Source organism: Agelaius phoeniceus, chromosome 14 (genome assembly GCF_051311805.1).
Source record: "Agelaius phoeniceus isolate bAgePho1 chromosome 14, bAgePho1.hap1, whole genome shotgun sequence".
NCBI lineage: Eukaryota > Metazoa > Chordata > Aves > Passeriformes > Icteridae > Agelaius > Agelaius phoeniceus.
Window position 1 is genome coordinate 6,222,689 of NC_135278.1, and position 13,689 is coordinate 6,236,377.

Sequence of the window (13,689 nt, forward strand, 5' to 3'; positions counted from 1 at the left end):
CTGCTTCTAGAAATTTCTCTTCCATTTGAAGTGCAAGGTGGAAAAAACCACTGTATTGAAAACACAGAACATGCAGATGCTATTCACTGTTTATGTGGCCCCTATTATGCACATGGTGAGAAAATTTATTTCACAGCATTTATCTCATGGAAACTTCAGGGAAAAGCATGCTCCTCACTTGATGCATGGCAGCCCTTTGGAAGATATTGTTCTCCTATCTCTTTTTTATTTCTTCACCTGTCTTTTAAAGTAGAGGAAGATTGTTTAACTCGCATTTTGTATGCAAAATGTAGAATAGCTTTGGTGCCATAACCAACGTTACAGAGACTGAAAGATCCCTGAATAATCTGAGTTCTGTGTTTGATGGGGATGCTGCCCCGAGACCAGTCCCAAATGGGTGCTTCCTCCTCCGGGCACTCACAAATGAGAACAGACTTCATGCACGAATATGAGTATCATCTCTGTTCGTAGAATTGCTTGTTTTTCTGGTCTTCAGAAGGAAGCAAGGTCATTCCATAGTTCACATGGCTCAGAACTGACTGCCGGGTTGTTAAGATGCATCTGCTGCCGGCATAAAGCCCGGGGGAGGAGGATTCGTGGGGAAAAGCGGAAAAGTGTCAGCCCAGCGGCTGGAGCACGGTGCTTGAGGCAGAGAGATGGAGGGGAGGTGCTGATGGAAGGGATCGCCGGGGAGGGTGCGGAGGGCAGGCAGCCAGGGCAGGGCTGAACGCGGGCGGGGAGCAGCGCTGGCCGCAGGCGGCGCACGGGCCGCTCGGTGCGGGGACAGGGCAGCGGGGCACGGGGGCAGGGACAACCGGGCGGGGACCGGGACAGCCAGGCGGGGACCGAGACAGCCGGGCGGGGACGGGGCAGCGGGGCACGGGGGCAGGGACAGCCGGGCGGGGACCGGGACAGCCGGGCGGGGACAGGGCAGCGGGGCACGGGGGCAGGCACAGCCGGGCGGGGACAGGGCAGCGGAGCGAGGGCAGGGACAGCTGAGCGGGGGCCGGCGGGGCCGGGGCGAGGCCCGGGGCGGCCGGGGCGGGCCGGGGCCGGCACATTCCGGGCAGGCGCAGTGAGCGCACAGCGCTCCGGGCCCATGGAGGCGGCGGGGCCGCAGCCCGCACCGGGCCCCGCGGCGGGGCCGCAGCCGGGCGCCGAGGAGATCGACATGTCCCTGGGTAGGTGCGGGGCCCTCCGTGCGGGCGGGGAGCCGGGGTGGCTGTGTGCGGGGGCTCGGCCGGGCTCGGGCCGCAGGTGGCCCCGCCGTGCGGGTGTCCCTGTGCCGGTGGCAGCTCGGGCGGAGGGGCCGTGTGCGGGCCCGGGCTCGGAGCTGGGCTGGGCTGGCAGCAGCCCGGGGCTCACGGGACAGCGGCACGGGGGGCTCGGGCAGAGCAGCCCCGCTGACAGGGAAGGGGGGCCATGGCCTTGCTGTGCTATTTATAGCAGCTTGCTGCCATGCTCGCCATTCCTCTGGCACGGGGAATGTGGACTGAGCATAAACAACCGACAGCCGCCCTGCCGTGAACTCCCCAGGCCTGGATTCTGACGCATGGATGAGAGATCTTGGTGGATTATCGTGTTGGTGTTTCTGCTGGGAAAGGAAAGTCCACCAGCACCTTTTGTTACTGGGTCAGCTTCCTAATTGAAACCTTGTGTCATTTCTTCCCAGCGAAGAGTCATTTGTTAGGAACGACGAACATTTTCCACTGCAAACTCAAACTGATCCCTTGGCTTATGCACCCTTATTTCAATGTTTCTATGAGGAGCTATAGCAACAGTGGATCCCTTATTTTTGATTTATTTTTCTCACATAGTGTTGCACATTCTCTTTGCAGATGTGTGATGCTCCCTTTGCTTTTGCTCTCCCTTAGTGCTTCTCTGAGTCAGACCTCCTGTGGTCCAACTCCATATTCCATCCAGAATACTCCTTACTCAGGGTAGAAGAGAAAATTGGAAAACAAGAGGCCCCTGGTGAAGAACTTTTTCCATCAGGTGGTTTTTCTATGCTTTCAGATACATTTGTGCCTTACATGAGTTAGCAGTCACAAAAAACTGCAGGAGTTGCTTTAAAACTGCCCTGATAGATCTAATTCTGCCTCGAGGGCATAGATGTACCAGAAATGAGCTCTCAGGATCCCCTTGCAGCCTTGTGTAGTAGTCCATTACCGCGCTCTGTTAACCCCATCATGGTTTTGGGCACAAAAGGCAGGGTAACAACCCATACCCAAACAGAAAAGACACTGAAAGGTGACAGATCAGGCACCTGAGCATTCAGCCCCTCTCATTTCCTCATACTGTGGACAGCCCACCCTTGGATGAGTGTGGTCACCTCCCTGCAGAGTGTGCAGGGATGCTTTCAAAACGCTTCAAAGCATCCTGTGCTCCAAATCACACGTGCCCCAAAGGCACATTTAGCTGAGACCATTAGCAAATTCATCCCAAGAACATGGCCCAGCATCTCCCCAGCCTATTCTTTTCCTGGCAGACTTGAAAGAGAAATCACAAAAGCAGCCTATTCTTACATCTGCTCTAGTTTCTTTTCCTTGGGCTTTGTATTCATTTGGACGCAGGAGTTTCTTGATAGGAGATGACAAAGGAGCAGTGCTGGAGGTCTGATAATTCATGGTGAGCACCCACTGAAAGCTGATGGTACTTCTGTCCTTTGACTCCAGTGATACATTAAGGAGCTGGAGTAGCCACTGCCTGGGAAAGGGCCTGTTTTGGACGCTTCATTTCTTGCTAATTCATTCAAGTTAAAACATTCTGCCTGCAGCTTCACAGATGTGCCTTTATTATTTGCAAAGTATTTTCTGGAAGATTTGAGGTTAAAAGAAAAAATATTGGAAGATATGAATTATTGAAGAGGCATCCTTTGCCTTTGCCATTCCTCTTCATCAGAAGAGCTTGAGTTAAGAAGATCCCGTTGATTGCAGACCAGCTGATTGAGAATGGAGGGGCCTGAGGTGTTTCTTGATAGAGCTCTGCACCTGGCACTACTTTGTGCATGATCCAAGTAGCTCAACATCTGTCACATGAGCCACCTTTCCTACAGCAATTCAAGTCAGACCTTCTCAGAAAAGTTCTCTGCCCAGCACTGAGCTCCTGGTGCCCCTGCAGAAACCTCTTCCTTTAGGCTTTTGGGAAGTCTGCAGGATCAGATCCCTCGGTGGATGGGGTCTGAAATCTCTGTCCTGCCATGGTGGGGACGTGCTGGATGGTGGCACATTTGTAAATCATTTGCTGCACTCTAATCTCCAGCCTGCAGGAGCCCAGTAAATTGATCCTATACTTTCTAAGCTAAGCTTAATCTTTCATTGTCTGCCCAGCGGAGCTCACAGAGCAGCGAGCTCCGTGTTTACCGCGGACAATTCCGAGCACCCAAAGAGGGAATGGCTGTTGGTGGAAAGTGCAGTTTCCATGGATTTCTCCTCATTTCATTGCAGATGACATCATAAAGCGGCACAGGAAAGAGCAGCCAGATGCCAGCGCCGTGGGCGACAGCAGAAGGCAGCAGGTCAAGAACAGGAGCTCAGCCTCCGGCTATGGGCGGCCCCGGTTCCGAGCCTGGAAGCAGAGGAATTTGCAAGGTAGATGGGCACTTGAGGCAGCAGAGGCTGGCCAGGCTGGGAAAGGCATCTTTAGCAAAATCCAGCTCTTAAATCCTTCTCCTATCCAATTTCTGTGTGCGTATAAGATGTGCTCAGGCCCTGATTAGCTTTTCTCCCCATAACAATGGAATATCAGGGCCCTTTCAGAGCATAATTCATCCATTTCTCTCCCTTCTACTCTCATGAATTACTAATTTAAAGTGACTTAATATCTATTCTCTATTCCCCTTGGCTTTGCATATTTTAATTATGCCTCTTCCTAATCCTCATTTTCCCAGAGCAGACTTAAATTATCAAAATTACCCCCTCAGTAACTGTATTTGATAGCTCAGTTATTGAGGCTAAATTGTCACTTTTGCCAAGCATGCTATTTTTATGGTGAGGTTTTTTTTATAATACTGAGTGATCATGCCTTTGTTTTGTTCCACTGGCTTTTACCTACAAACCAAAGTTGTCTGCTTCATGAAATGACATCTCTACGAACTTTTTTTTTTAATTAGTGCTAAGTCACTCCCTGAAGATTTTAGTGATATTTTTCAGAAATATCTTTTCAGTCCTATATTGGAGTGCCAATCACACATCAGGGCAGTGGGATCACTGGGGGCAGTCCTACTTGTCTCTGCTCTGCCTCCCACCTTTGTGTTTTTGGTGACCACCAACAGTGCCTTACTGAGGATTGTTCTAGTTCAAATCATAATGGTGATAAATGCCCTTAGCAAATTGAATTTTCTATCAGAACCCACAGGCTTTGATATTCTCCTGCACTCCAGCAATTACTGCACCCAGATGCAAATCCAATAAAATATTTTTCCCCTATTTCTTAGAAGGGAGAGCTTTTCTGTTAATTTATATAATTATTTCTGCTAGTTTTAGTATTTCATAGGTTTTCAGGGAGTCTGAATTCAGCCCTGCCAAGTGCAGAGACCTGCCATGCTGTGTGGTGCTGATTGTCAGTAGCAATTTGGGGAAGCTCAGCATGACTGGGAATTTAGCCCATAATTCATCAGGGGCTCGATTCACTTTGGTCCCTGCTGAAATGCAGTCCCTTCTGGGCTGAGATGTGATAACCATTATCAAAATGATGATCTGAGGAGCCCAGGACTGTAATGACAGAGGAGGGGGAAGGGTATTATGCTGATTAAACCAGCAAGCAAAGTGCTGTTAATCCCTCTTGGAATATGGCTTAAACCTTCTCCCTAGTGGGGGAAAGATGATTTTTAATGACAAGAAATTTGAATTTCAAATATCCTTGGAAAAAAGAGTCTGTCAGACATGGGAACTTGTGCCCAGACTGGACTGGCTGAGCAGAGGTGCCTTTTGGCCATCCCAGGTGTGCTCAGAGCTAGGCTCTGAGCACACACCCAAACATGGGAGGTGTGTGTGGGGGGTTGTTCCCCAGCTGCTGGCACTGTGGGGTTTTATTGAAATGTTCTTACATTATTTAATATCTGCCAGACCTTTTGCAGACATGAAGCCTCCCATGTGTCACACTTCAGGACACAGATGACAGAGCGAGGCCTTGGTCCCCAGCTGGTGTGATGGGGTCCCCCTTGGAGGCTGATGGCTCTGTCATGTGTTACTGAGTGCACTGCTGAGCACAGGCTCTCTAATAGGAGCAGACTGACAGGGACATGATTTTCTAGTCAGGGCTGCCTTCTGCAGCAGTCCCTGCCATTGCCCTGATGAGGATCCAGGAAAGGCAGCTGAGCTCAGCCTCTTGTCCTCTCCAGGGTGTAGGAGAGCTGTGCAGCAAGGCTGGGTGTCCAGGAGGAGAGCAGCCCAGCCAACAGGCAAGAGACAGGGACAGGCCCAGGGTGGGGGCTGAAGAGAAACAAGGCAGGCCAAAAACAGGCTGGGAGAGTAGAAGAAGGAGAAAAAATCAGAGGGACATTGACTACATCAAGTCTGCACGTGGTCAAAAAAAAACAGTTGGCCAAAATTGAATGTTTGTCACGAGAGGAACATTTACACACCTGCACTCCTGCAATGAGAGGGCATTGTCTGCAAAGGAAATAACAGCTGGCCCCAGAGCTCGTGAACTGTGTTGTGCTTTTGTGCATGTTCCCAGCCAGACCTCTGGCCGTGGGGCACGAAGCACCCCAGCATGGTGTTTGGGGTCTGCTTCCCAAGGGCCTGTCCTGGTGCCCTTCTGTTTAGAGCCAGAGCAGCTCAAATCATCTTGAAGCACGTTCCAGTGTAAGCAGCTCAGGCTGGTGCTGGCTGGTGTTACACCCTGAGGCTGCAGCCCTCATTCATTGTGGCCCCTCACAGCCATGCCACTGCTGCCTCAGAACACTTCATTTGCAGTTGCTCCAAGGCAGTATAAATTGCTGTCACGTAGCAGTTGATGTAAGATCAATATATGCACCTCACTGCTCTGTGGTTTGTGTCAGTGAGACTGCACTCCCACACAGCTTTGTGCCTGATTTATTCACCCCAAGGTGTGGGCACACCTCACTGGTACAGCAGCTGTTGGGGGGAATGGGCTGAAAACAGAGGAGCTTCAGTGACCTTGCAGCTGGGGATAGCAAAGTGTGAAGCAGCAGTGAAGGAAAACACACATCTGCTGTTTACCCTCTGTGTGCACTGAGTAGTAGAACATCTGGTTATAGATAATGGAGGTGTTTGGTAGACTTGGGGCACCCTTCTGGACATGCTTGAGCTCCCTGCCTTGATACAGAGATCAGACACAGCATGGTGGTGACCCTGTGCAGGCAAGCCCTTGATAAACTGGTGTGAAGGGCAGCCTGGTGAGTGTCCAGCACTGGGCCAAGCTGAATGGTGCTGCTGCCTGTGCCCAAGTGGCTCTGCTTGGGTGTTGCTTAGGTGTTGCTTCAGGGATCTGCTGGTTTGTGAGGTAACAGAAATAAATTCCATCCTGGCATTCCAGCTGAGGCTTTGTTGTTGTGCCTGTGGCAGCTCACACAGTGACTCAGAGACTTGCTGCCTCATTATGACTACAGAATTTTATTATGTGGAGTAATTAGGTTTGGAAGCACTGTGCCTCAGTCTGACAGGGCTTTCCTGTCGCTCAGCACTTCAGCACTCTTCAAAATCATCAGCAGGCTTAGGGGAGAAAAATGCAGAACGTACAGTGGGTGTGTGTGGATCATGGAAGAGCAGCAGGACACTTCCACTTCAATAGGAGAGACTATGGTGTGTCAAGCTAAAAGAAAACAAACAAACAAACAAAAAGATATATATATATTTATACACACACACACAAATAAAAATTATACTGTGATGTGGGCCCTCAGAGCTGCTGTGGGGTTGGCTTTGGCATGCTCAAGTTGTGTGTATATCTATATCTAAATGCTTTTTCTGTTTCATAGTTAATTCATAGCAGTGTGAGCTCTGACAACAGATTGACAGGTCTCCTGATGTGGGTGTTCCTGTCTTTATGAGGAATCAAAATTGTGAAAGGCTTTTCTCTTCTGTGTTCTTTCACATCAAGTAATGTGTATGGCAGTCCTATATACAAAAAGAGTGCTAGAGAGACATTGGAAAAATTAATTATTTAATAGGAATCAGCGTGACTTTTGCACCACTATTTGTGTAGATATTCCTGTTTCACATTAAGTTAACCTTGTAATCTAGTCATAAACTGAATTTTGAATGATGCTAAAGTAAGAGGGCTTTGTTTTTAGGACCTCAGCGTTTCAGAAGAGGCTTTGGACAGCAGCAGTTCAGTCGGAGACAGTTCAGGAATGCTGTGCCTGGGGGCAAGAGAAGAGCAGCTGCTGCATTCCAAGGAGTGAGCCCTTTGAACCGCCAGGACTCAGCTCAGGAGGTAGGGCAATGAGGAAGGTCTGGCTTTTCCCCAATGTCATGTAGAAATCTGCTCAATTTTGTGATCCTGGAACACCCCAAAGAACAATCTGCATAAAAACCACCATCTTTTAATGCCTGTGCACAGCATTTGTATGCATAGGTGAGTACAGACATACATGAATATGGAATAGCAATTTTACAGTTAGTTTTATAAAGCTTCTGACTTAGCATAATTTTACTGATCAGTTCCCATGGGTTTTGCTAAAAAAGATTTTTTAGAATTGATATGAAAAGGTTTAAAAATATTTCCATTAAAATTAATTCCATGGCATCTCATCTTACTATTATCATTTAGAGGAGGTGTGTTAAGATTCTTTGTTATTTGTTCTCCACCCAGAGCATTTTCCAAGTTCCTGTGAAGTCAAAGGACTTGGTGACTTGTCAGGTGACTGGTTCAGAGATCCACTTTCCACCAGAGATGCTGATTCCCAGTACTGTGACAGATAGTGTGAGAGGCAGCTGGGTTTTCCTGCACTGATGAAAATCCACTCAGTTAGGAGGTCATAGATTTCATTGAGCTTTTTAAAAAAATCCAAGTGCTGAACAGGATGGCACATTTACTGAATGTGTTGTAGGGGTATAAATATGAAAGCCCTAAACTGAGCATGCATGTGCAAGGAGTGAGGTTATTCCTGAAAAGAAAGACCAGGATGACTCAGATATTGAGTGTGGCTGGTATTTACAGAGAGTAATAAGCAGTTGCTAGGAGGCAGAATTCTACAGTAGCTTCCACTTTGCAGGAATAAATCAAGGGGGAAGACTATGGAAGTAGACCTCAGTTAGTTGGTACTGACATGATGGTGGTTGTCCCACAGAAGCCACTGTTGGAACTGCAGGACAGACCCTGCTGAGGCTCTTCTGGTGTGTTCCATGCATCAGGGCATGGTCCAGGCAATGCACCTTCCAGACAAGAAAGAGCTGATGACCAAAAGGAAACCTGAGCAGGGCTGTAATGCACAGCTTCTGTGAGACTTGCTCTGCATGGACTGATCTTTGTTTTCTTCTTTGGTTTCTGCAGCATTAGAATGAAATGAATTAGAATTCCAATTAGAATGAAACATTCTCCCTGGCAGCTGTAGTTCCATGTGAAGGAAGTGAGGCACCCCCTCACTGATTGTTATCAGCAGAGAGCAGCCCCTTGTGTGCTGTCCCTGCCCTCACCCCTGTTCTTGTACCAAGATTGTGCTGCAGGTGACAACTGCTGAGGTCTCCCTGCTCTTTCAGGGCACCAAGAAGAGCAATGCTTTTGCCAAAAGCAGTGGTGGGCAGCAGGAGGAACAGCCACAGCCATCTCCAAGCCCCAAGAGATTCAGAGCAGATGCTGCCAGCATCCGTGCCCCAGGGAGGAGGTAAAATCTTTGGGAACTCTGGGTTATTTCGGTTTTCAGTGGTTTTTACCTGTGCAACTCGTGGGATTTTTTTTTTTTTTTTTACAAATCATGGGATTTTTTTTACCTGTGCAACTCATGGGATTTCTCTCTCTGTATGTGCCAGCTGGGTGTGGCTACAGCCATGTGCATGTGCAGCACCAGAAAAATACCCCTGGGTATCTTAGGAAGGCACCTGGAAAGAAAACAACCTCGTGCTCATAGTTAATAATGCCTATATTAATCTGTGATTTTATTTCAGGAAGCACAGAAAATGTGACCTTTGTATTTTTAATAAACTTCGTCGCTTTGGGAAACTTTTGAAGGGTGAAATAGCATTTATTTTCATACAGGCAGGAAATGCAGATTCCAGCCATAAGGGATGGGCAGACAGGGAGTGTGTCCCAGTGAGGGGCTGCAGGAGCAGACTGTGCCCCAGGAGCTGTGAGGAAGGCAGTGTGCCAGGTGCTGGGCACTGTCTCATCGAGATCATTATGTTCTCTGAGCTCAAAAGGAAGCTCCTTGCAATCCTTCATCTGCTCTGAGCAGAACAGGGACTGAATAACATTGAGAGGTCCTTTCTGACCTGATTTTTTTCTATGATTTTCCTCCCATGTTTTTTGCTTTTAATGAGCAAAGCTCAGAACACACAAACTGTTGCCTCATTTGAGCAGAAAATCAAGTTCCTCTGAAATCCTTTGCTGGCAGAAAAACCTGTTGGGCTTGGTAACACACAGCCTCATTTGCTTCTTACACTGCTTTTTTAGAGCAGCTTGGGTTAGGTATTTTGGCATTAAATGTTAGAGATACCTGTATGATCCTCACCTCTTGTCTCTGTCCTTTAGCAGGCCTTTCCTGCTGAACAGAGGAGCAGCGTTCCAGCAGAAGCGGATGCAGCAGTGGTTCTCCAAAGCTCGCTTCCAGAGATGGGTCAGTGCTTGAGACATTTCCTCTGCAGCCTGTTAGTGACAAACCTTCACATTTTACCAGCCCACTTGTAGCTGTGCTTCCTAAAGTAATGGGGGGGAGAGAGGGGGAAGACCTGAACGCTGCATGCATTGGTAGGAAAGTATTTGAAGGCAGTTTTTAATGCAGCTTGGTATTCTGGCAGCTGGGAAATAAATCCTGGGAGGGTGATAAAAATAAACCTTGCAGTTTATAGAGCAGCACAAGCAGGGCAAGGTAAAGCCACCCCATACACATCACTGTGCCAGTGGGAAACCCCAGATTAGCACGTTTCTTGACAACTCACAAGGAAGGAGCTCTTCAGATACGCCAAACAAAATCCTGGAAAAGGAGTCACTGTTTCTGAGAGCTAATTCTTTGAAGTAATTGTTTTAAAATATATTTTACAGCAGATGGATTCTCAAGGAGAAGGGAAACCGCCAAGGATGAGAAGGTAATTGGTGAACAAAGGCACAATGCAAATAGACAGTGCTCTTTCAGGCTTGAAGCTGGATAAATCTCCCTGTCTCGGCAGGTGGCAAGTGAAACCCAGCCCAGGAGCAATTCTGACGGTTTCTGTGCTTAATCCCCAGGCGGGCCAGCCCAGCCTGTAAGTAAATGAGGTGATTTGTTAGGGTGGGAGCCCTACAAAAGCCATTGCAAATCCCTTTAGCATTATTGCAGCTTCACTTCTGTAATGAGTGTGCAGTGAATGGTTCAGACCCAAAATGGTTAGCAAATGTCTGGTTCCTTTCCCAGCATATCAGAAGGAGATCAAAATCTCGTGTATTTACCTGTAATTACATGGTAATCTGTAATTACCGAGCCCTCATTTGTTATGCAGAATGAGGAGAAATGGAAGCACCCTTGTGGGAAGAGGTGGCAGGCTGGTTGTGCTGGCTGTGGGGTATTGGGAGAAACTGTGTGCCCCAAAGGGACACCCTGTGCTCGCTGTGTAAGAGGAGCTCAGAGGCTGGAAAGGGGCAGCTGCAGGACCTGGCACCCAGCTGGGGGCAGAGAGAAGGGTGGGTGAGGGCGCTGTGCATGTCCTGGGTGCAGAGAGCACCCCTCAATGGCCTGGATGTGACAGTCCCCAGTGCTGAACTCTGCCTGCACAGCTGCTCTCCTGGCTCTGCCAGGGGCCACACATGCCATGGGACGGGTGCAGTGTGTGGGTGTGTCCTTTACTCCGTGCTGGTTTGAGAGGATGGGAAGTGCTGCCTCAGCATCCTGAGTGACTGCAGCTCTGTGCTTTCCCCAGGCCTGGATCCAAGCGCCCATTCCTGCGAAGCCAGAGAGCCCCAGCACGGGTGGCCAAGCCCCAGCCCCGGGGGGTGCTGCTGAGGTTCAACTTCCGCGCCATGGCCAACCAGGTAGAGGATTGTCGACGGCACAGGAGGCACCTGGCTCCCTGCAGCAGCCCTGCCACTGAGCTCTTAACGTCACACTCAGGTTTCTGGGGCTGCCAGCTGGGTTTATCTAACACAACCTGGCAGGAAAGTCCCGTAGCTGTGTTGGCCAGGTTGCTCACAAAACTGAAGGCACTTGAGAAGACTGTTCAGCAACTACAGACTCAGCCCAGTTTTCCCCACTCTGATGGCCTGTCTTGGCCTGTCCATGTGCTTGCTTGGAGCAGGGAGGTCCTGCTGATGAGTAGTCCTGGCCAGAGGGGACTGTTTCACTGTCAGTGCTTCCCATTCCTCAGAGACACATGGCACTTCTGGGCTTTGCTCGCTCTTTGCTTTGGTGCCCTTCTTGGTGTCACATTTTACACTGAAGTATGGTCCAAGAGCCCTGGGGCAGCTGAGAAATCCTGCTCCACCTTCTTCATTGCCGGCGTTTCTTGTGTGGACGGTTTGGTTTTACCCGATGCCTTGTGCTCAAATGCCATCTGCTTGCTCCTGTTCTTGCCGAGGATGCCCTGTGTCCTGGGGCTGGGAGCTGCTTGGAGGTTTTCCAGCCGCACACAGTCTGTCGAGCTCCCTGTCTCTGTGTGCTGAGTGGTTTAATTGACTAACCAGCTGTGAATCACCAGCCTGACTGATGGGCTCTAATCAATACCCCTGCTACGAGTTTGGCTGTGCTTTGCCACAGGACAGGGGACTGACTCGCTCTCGCTTTCCCCTGCAGACCAGCCTGACGCTGGATGAGAGGTTCTCTGGTCTGAGGAATAAGAGGCGCTTTACAGCGGCCAGGAGCGCCCGGCGGACGGTCACCATGCCTTAGGACACGCGCTCGGCACAGGGGCTGCCTGGGACACTCCAGGCTCCCTGACAAGGCCTCAATAAAAGTCCTTAGATTCCCTTTGAGATAGCTGGTTTGGCAATGTGCTGTCTCCTTCCTTCCACACAGAGTGAATGAGTGATTGAGGGCAGGGATCAGGCAGGATGAGCGTTTGGGTCAGAGCACAGGGCAGGTGGGACATGGGCAGGGAGGGGGATGAGCGGAGATGGATTTGCTGGGAGAGCTCTGCTGGGAAGCTGTAGGGCTGGCCCCAGCCCTGTCCCCCTGCCAGGGCACCCTGTGCTGACCAGGGTAGACCACAGAGCCTTCCCTACATTGTCTGGGGGTGGGAGGCTTTGAGCATCATGTGCCTGCCCACATGGGAGACAGAGCAAAGTGGGGATGCTGCAGCTGCCCACAATCACCGGTATCCACCCAGCTGCCCAACTTGTGCTTGCAGGCATCCCTGCCCAGAGGTTTGCAGTGTAAGACCCCTCCACCCTGAAAACCTGTTGCTTTGCCCTGCCAGTCAGGCCTGAGCACCTTGCATTTCTCTGTGGGTTGCTGTGCTGTTCTGACTGCTGCTGCAGGGACGGGGTGAGACGTGCCATGCCGTGCTGCTGGAGTCACTGTCCTCAGCACGGAGCAAGACAGGCTGCCCCAGCCCAGATCACATTTTTTTTCCAGTGCTGAGTAGTTCTGCATTAGGGTTTTTGTAGTTGCAGCTCCACCCATACTCAAAGCAGCAGCATAATCAAACCAGCAGCAGCACTCTGATAAACATTGGGTGAGATGTTAATGAGCTGGGTTTAGACATTTCTCAATGAAGCCCTGCATCAACCCTGAGTAACTCCTCCATCCTCCATCCACTGTGGAACCCAGCACTGAACATGCTGGACACAGCCTGTTACTGGGCTCTGAGCTATACTTATAACAGGAAATATTTGATAGACTGCTTTATGTTTTACACCGAGCATCTTTAAGAGACTGGACTTGGCATTGGTTTTATAGGAATGTGTGAAATGTTTTAGTTGATGAAGCAGTGATGTATGAGTCCAGTGCACTGAATAAAAAACTTAACTTGTCAATGTCACCTCTGGTCATTTCCTTTCCTTCAACAGCTCTTTGGTGCAAGTTCAGCTTCTGTGTGACACTGGTGCTTTGGGGGAAACTGGTCCCCATTGCTGCCCACCTGCAGGCACTTTACTGCTTTACAAGCTGGCTCCAAAGCAGTGTGAGGTTTTCAATAGGTATTTTGTAAAATCTTTGCTGTGATCTCTTATGCCTTGAATGTTACTGGCAAAATTATCAGAGCAGTCCTGGCTACTCAAAATTGTATGTTCAAAATTAAACAAATGCACCCCAACACCCAGGTTAATGAACTCTGGAGGAGACATCACCCCTTCCTGCAAATAATCTGTATGTCACGGAAATTAAAAAGTTGAACAAGAAACACAGTCACAAGTGGCAGGATCTCTGATTCCAGTTGCCTCCTGGCTATAAATATGGACAGAAGATGGCAGATTCAGTGGGAAAACCTGAGCACTTCTTCAGCCAGGTTGGAAAGGGATGGAGCCATTTAGTCCTGAAAGAACAAAGCTGAGTGGGAAACATTGTTTTGCTGTTCAGATCGCACCCTGATTCTATTCTCCAAAGAAATGTTTTTTAGCAATCTGTACCTTATAATCTTTTAACCACTCTTTAAATTTATA

General features: G+C 49.3%; 1 protein-coding gene across 2 annotated transcripts; it reads left to right on the forward strand.

The window, feature by feature from the left end:
• Window positions 1-1,016: 1,016 nt before the first annotated feature.
• On the forward strand, window positions 1,017-13,065 carry LOC129125708 (UAP56-interacting factor-like). Of its 2 annotated transcripts, none has more exons than XM_054641285.2 (9): window positions 1,017-1,181; window positions 3,447-3,590; window positions 7,259-7,401; window positions 8,667-8,791; window positions 9,658-9,739; window positions 10,165-10,208; window positions 10,290-10,364; window positions 11,016-11,127; window positions 11,885-13,065. In XM_054641285.2, the coding sequence occupies exons 1-9, from the start codon at window positions 1,100-1,102 to the stop codon at window positions 11,978-11,980; spliced, it is 903 nt and encodes a 300-aa protein (XP_054497260.2). In that variant the 5' UTR covers window positions 1,017-1,099; the 3' UTR covers window positions 11,981-13,065. The 2 variants fall into 2 exon arrangements, with proteins under 2 accessions (XP_054497260.2, XP_054497259.2); XM_054641284.2 differs by having other exon boundaries at window positions 1,019-1,181; window positions 9,655-9,739.
• The last annotated feature ends 624 nt before the right edge of the window (window positions 13,066-13,689 follow it).

Coding starts and splice junctions, on each gene's coding strand:
- LOC129125708 (XM_054641284.2), top strand. CDS start 1,100: ATGGAGGCGGCGGGGCCGCAGCCCGCACCGGGCCCCGCGGCGGGGCCG. Junction 1,182..3,446: donor GGAGATCGACATGTCCCTGG/GTAGGTGCGGGG, acceptor ATTTCATTGCAG/ATGACATCATAAAGCGGCAC. Junction 10,365..11,015: donor CAGGCGGGCCAGCCCAGCCT/GTAAGTAAATGA, acceptor TGCTTTCCCCAG/GCCTGGATCCAAGCGCCCAT.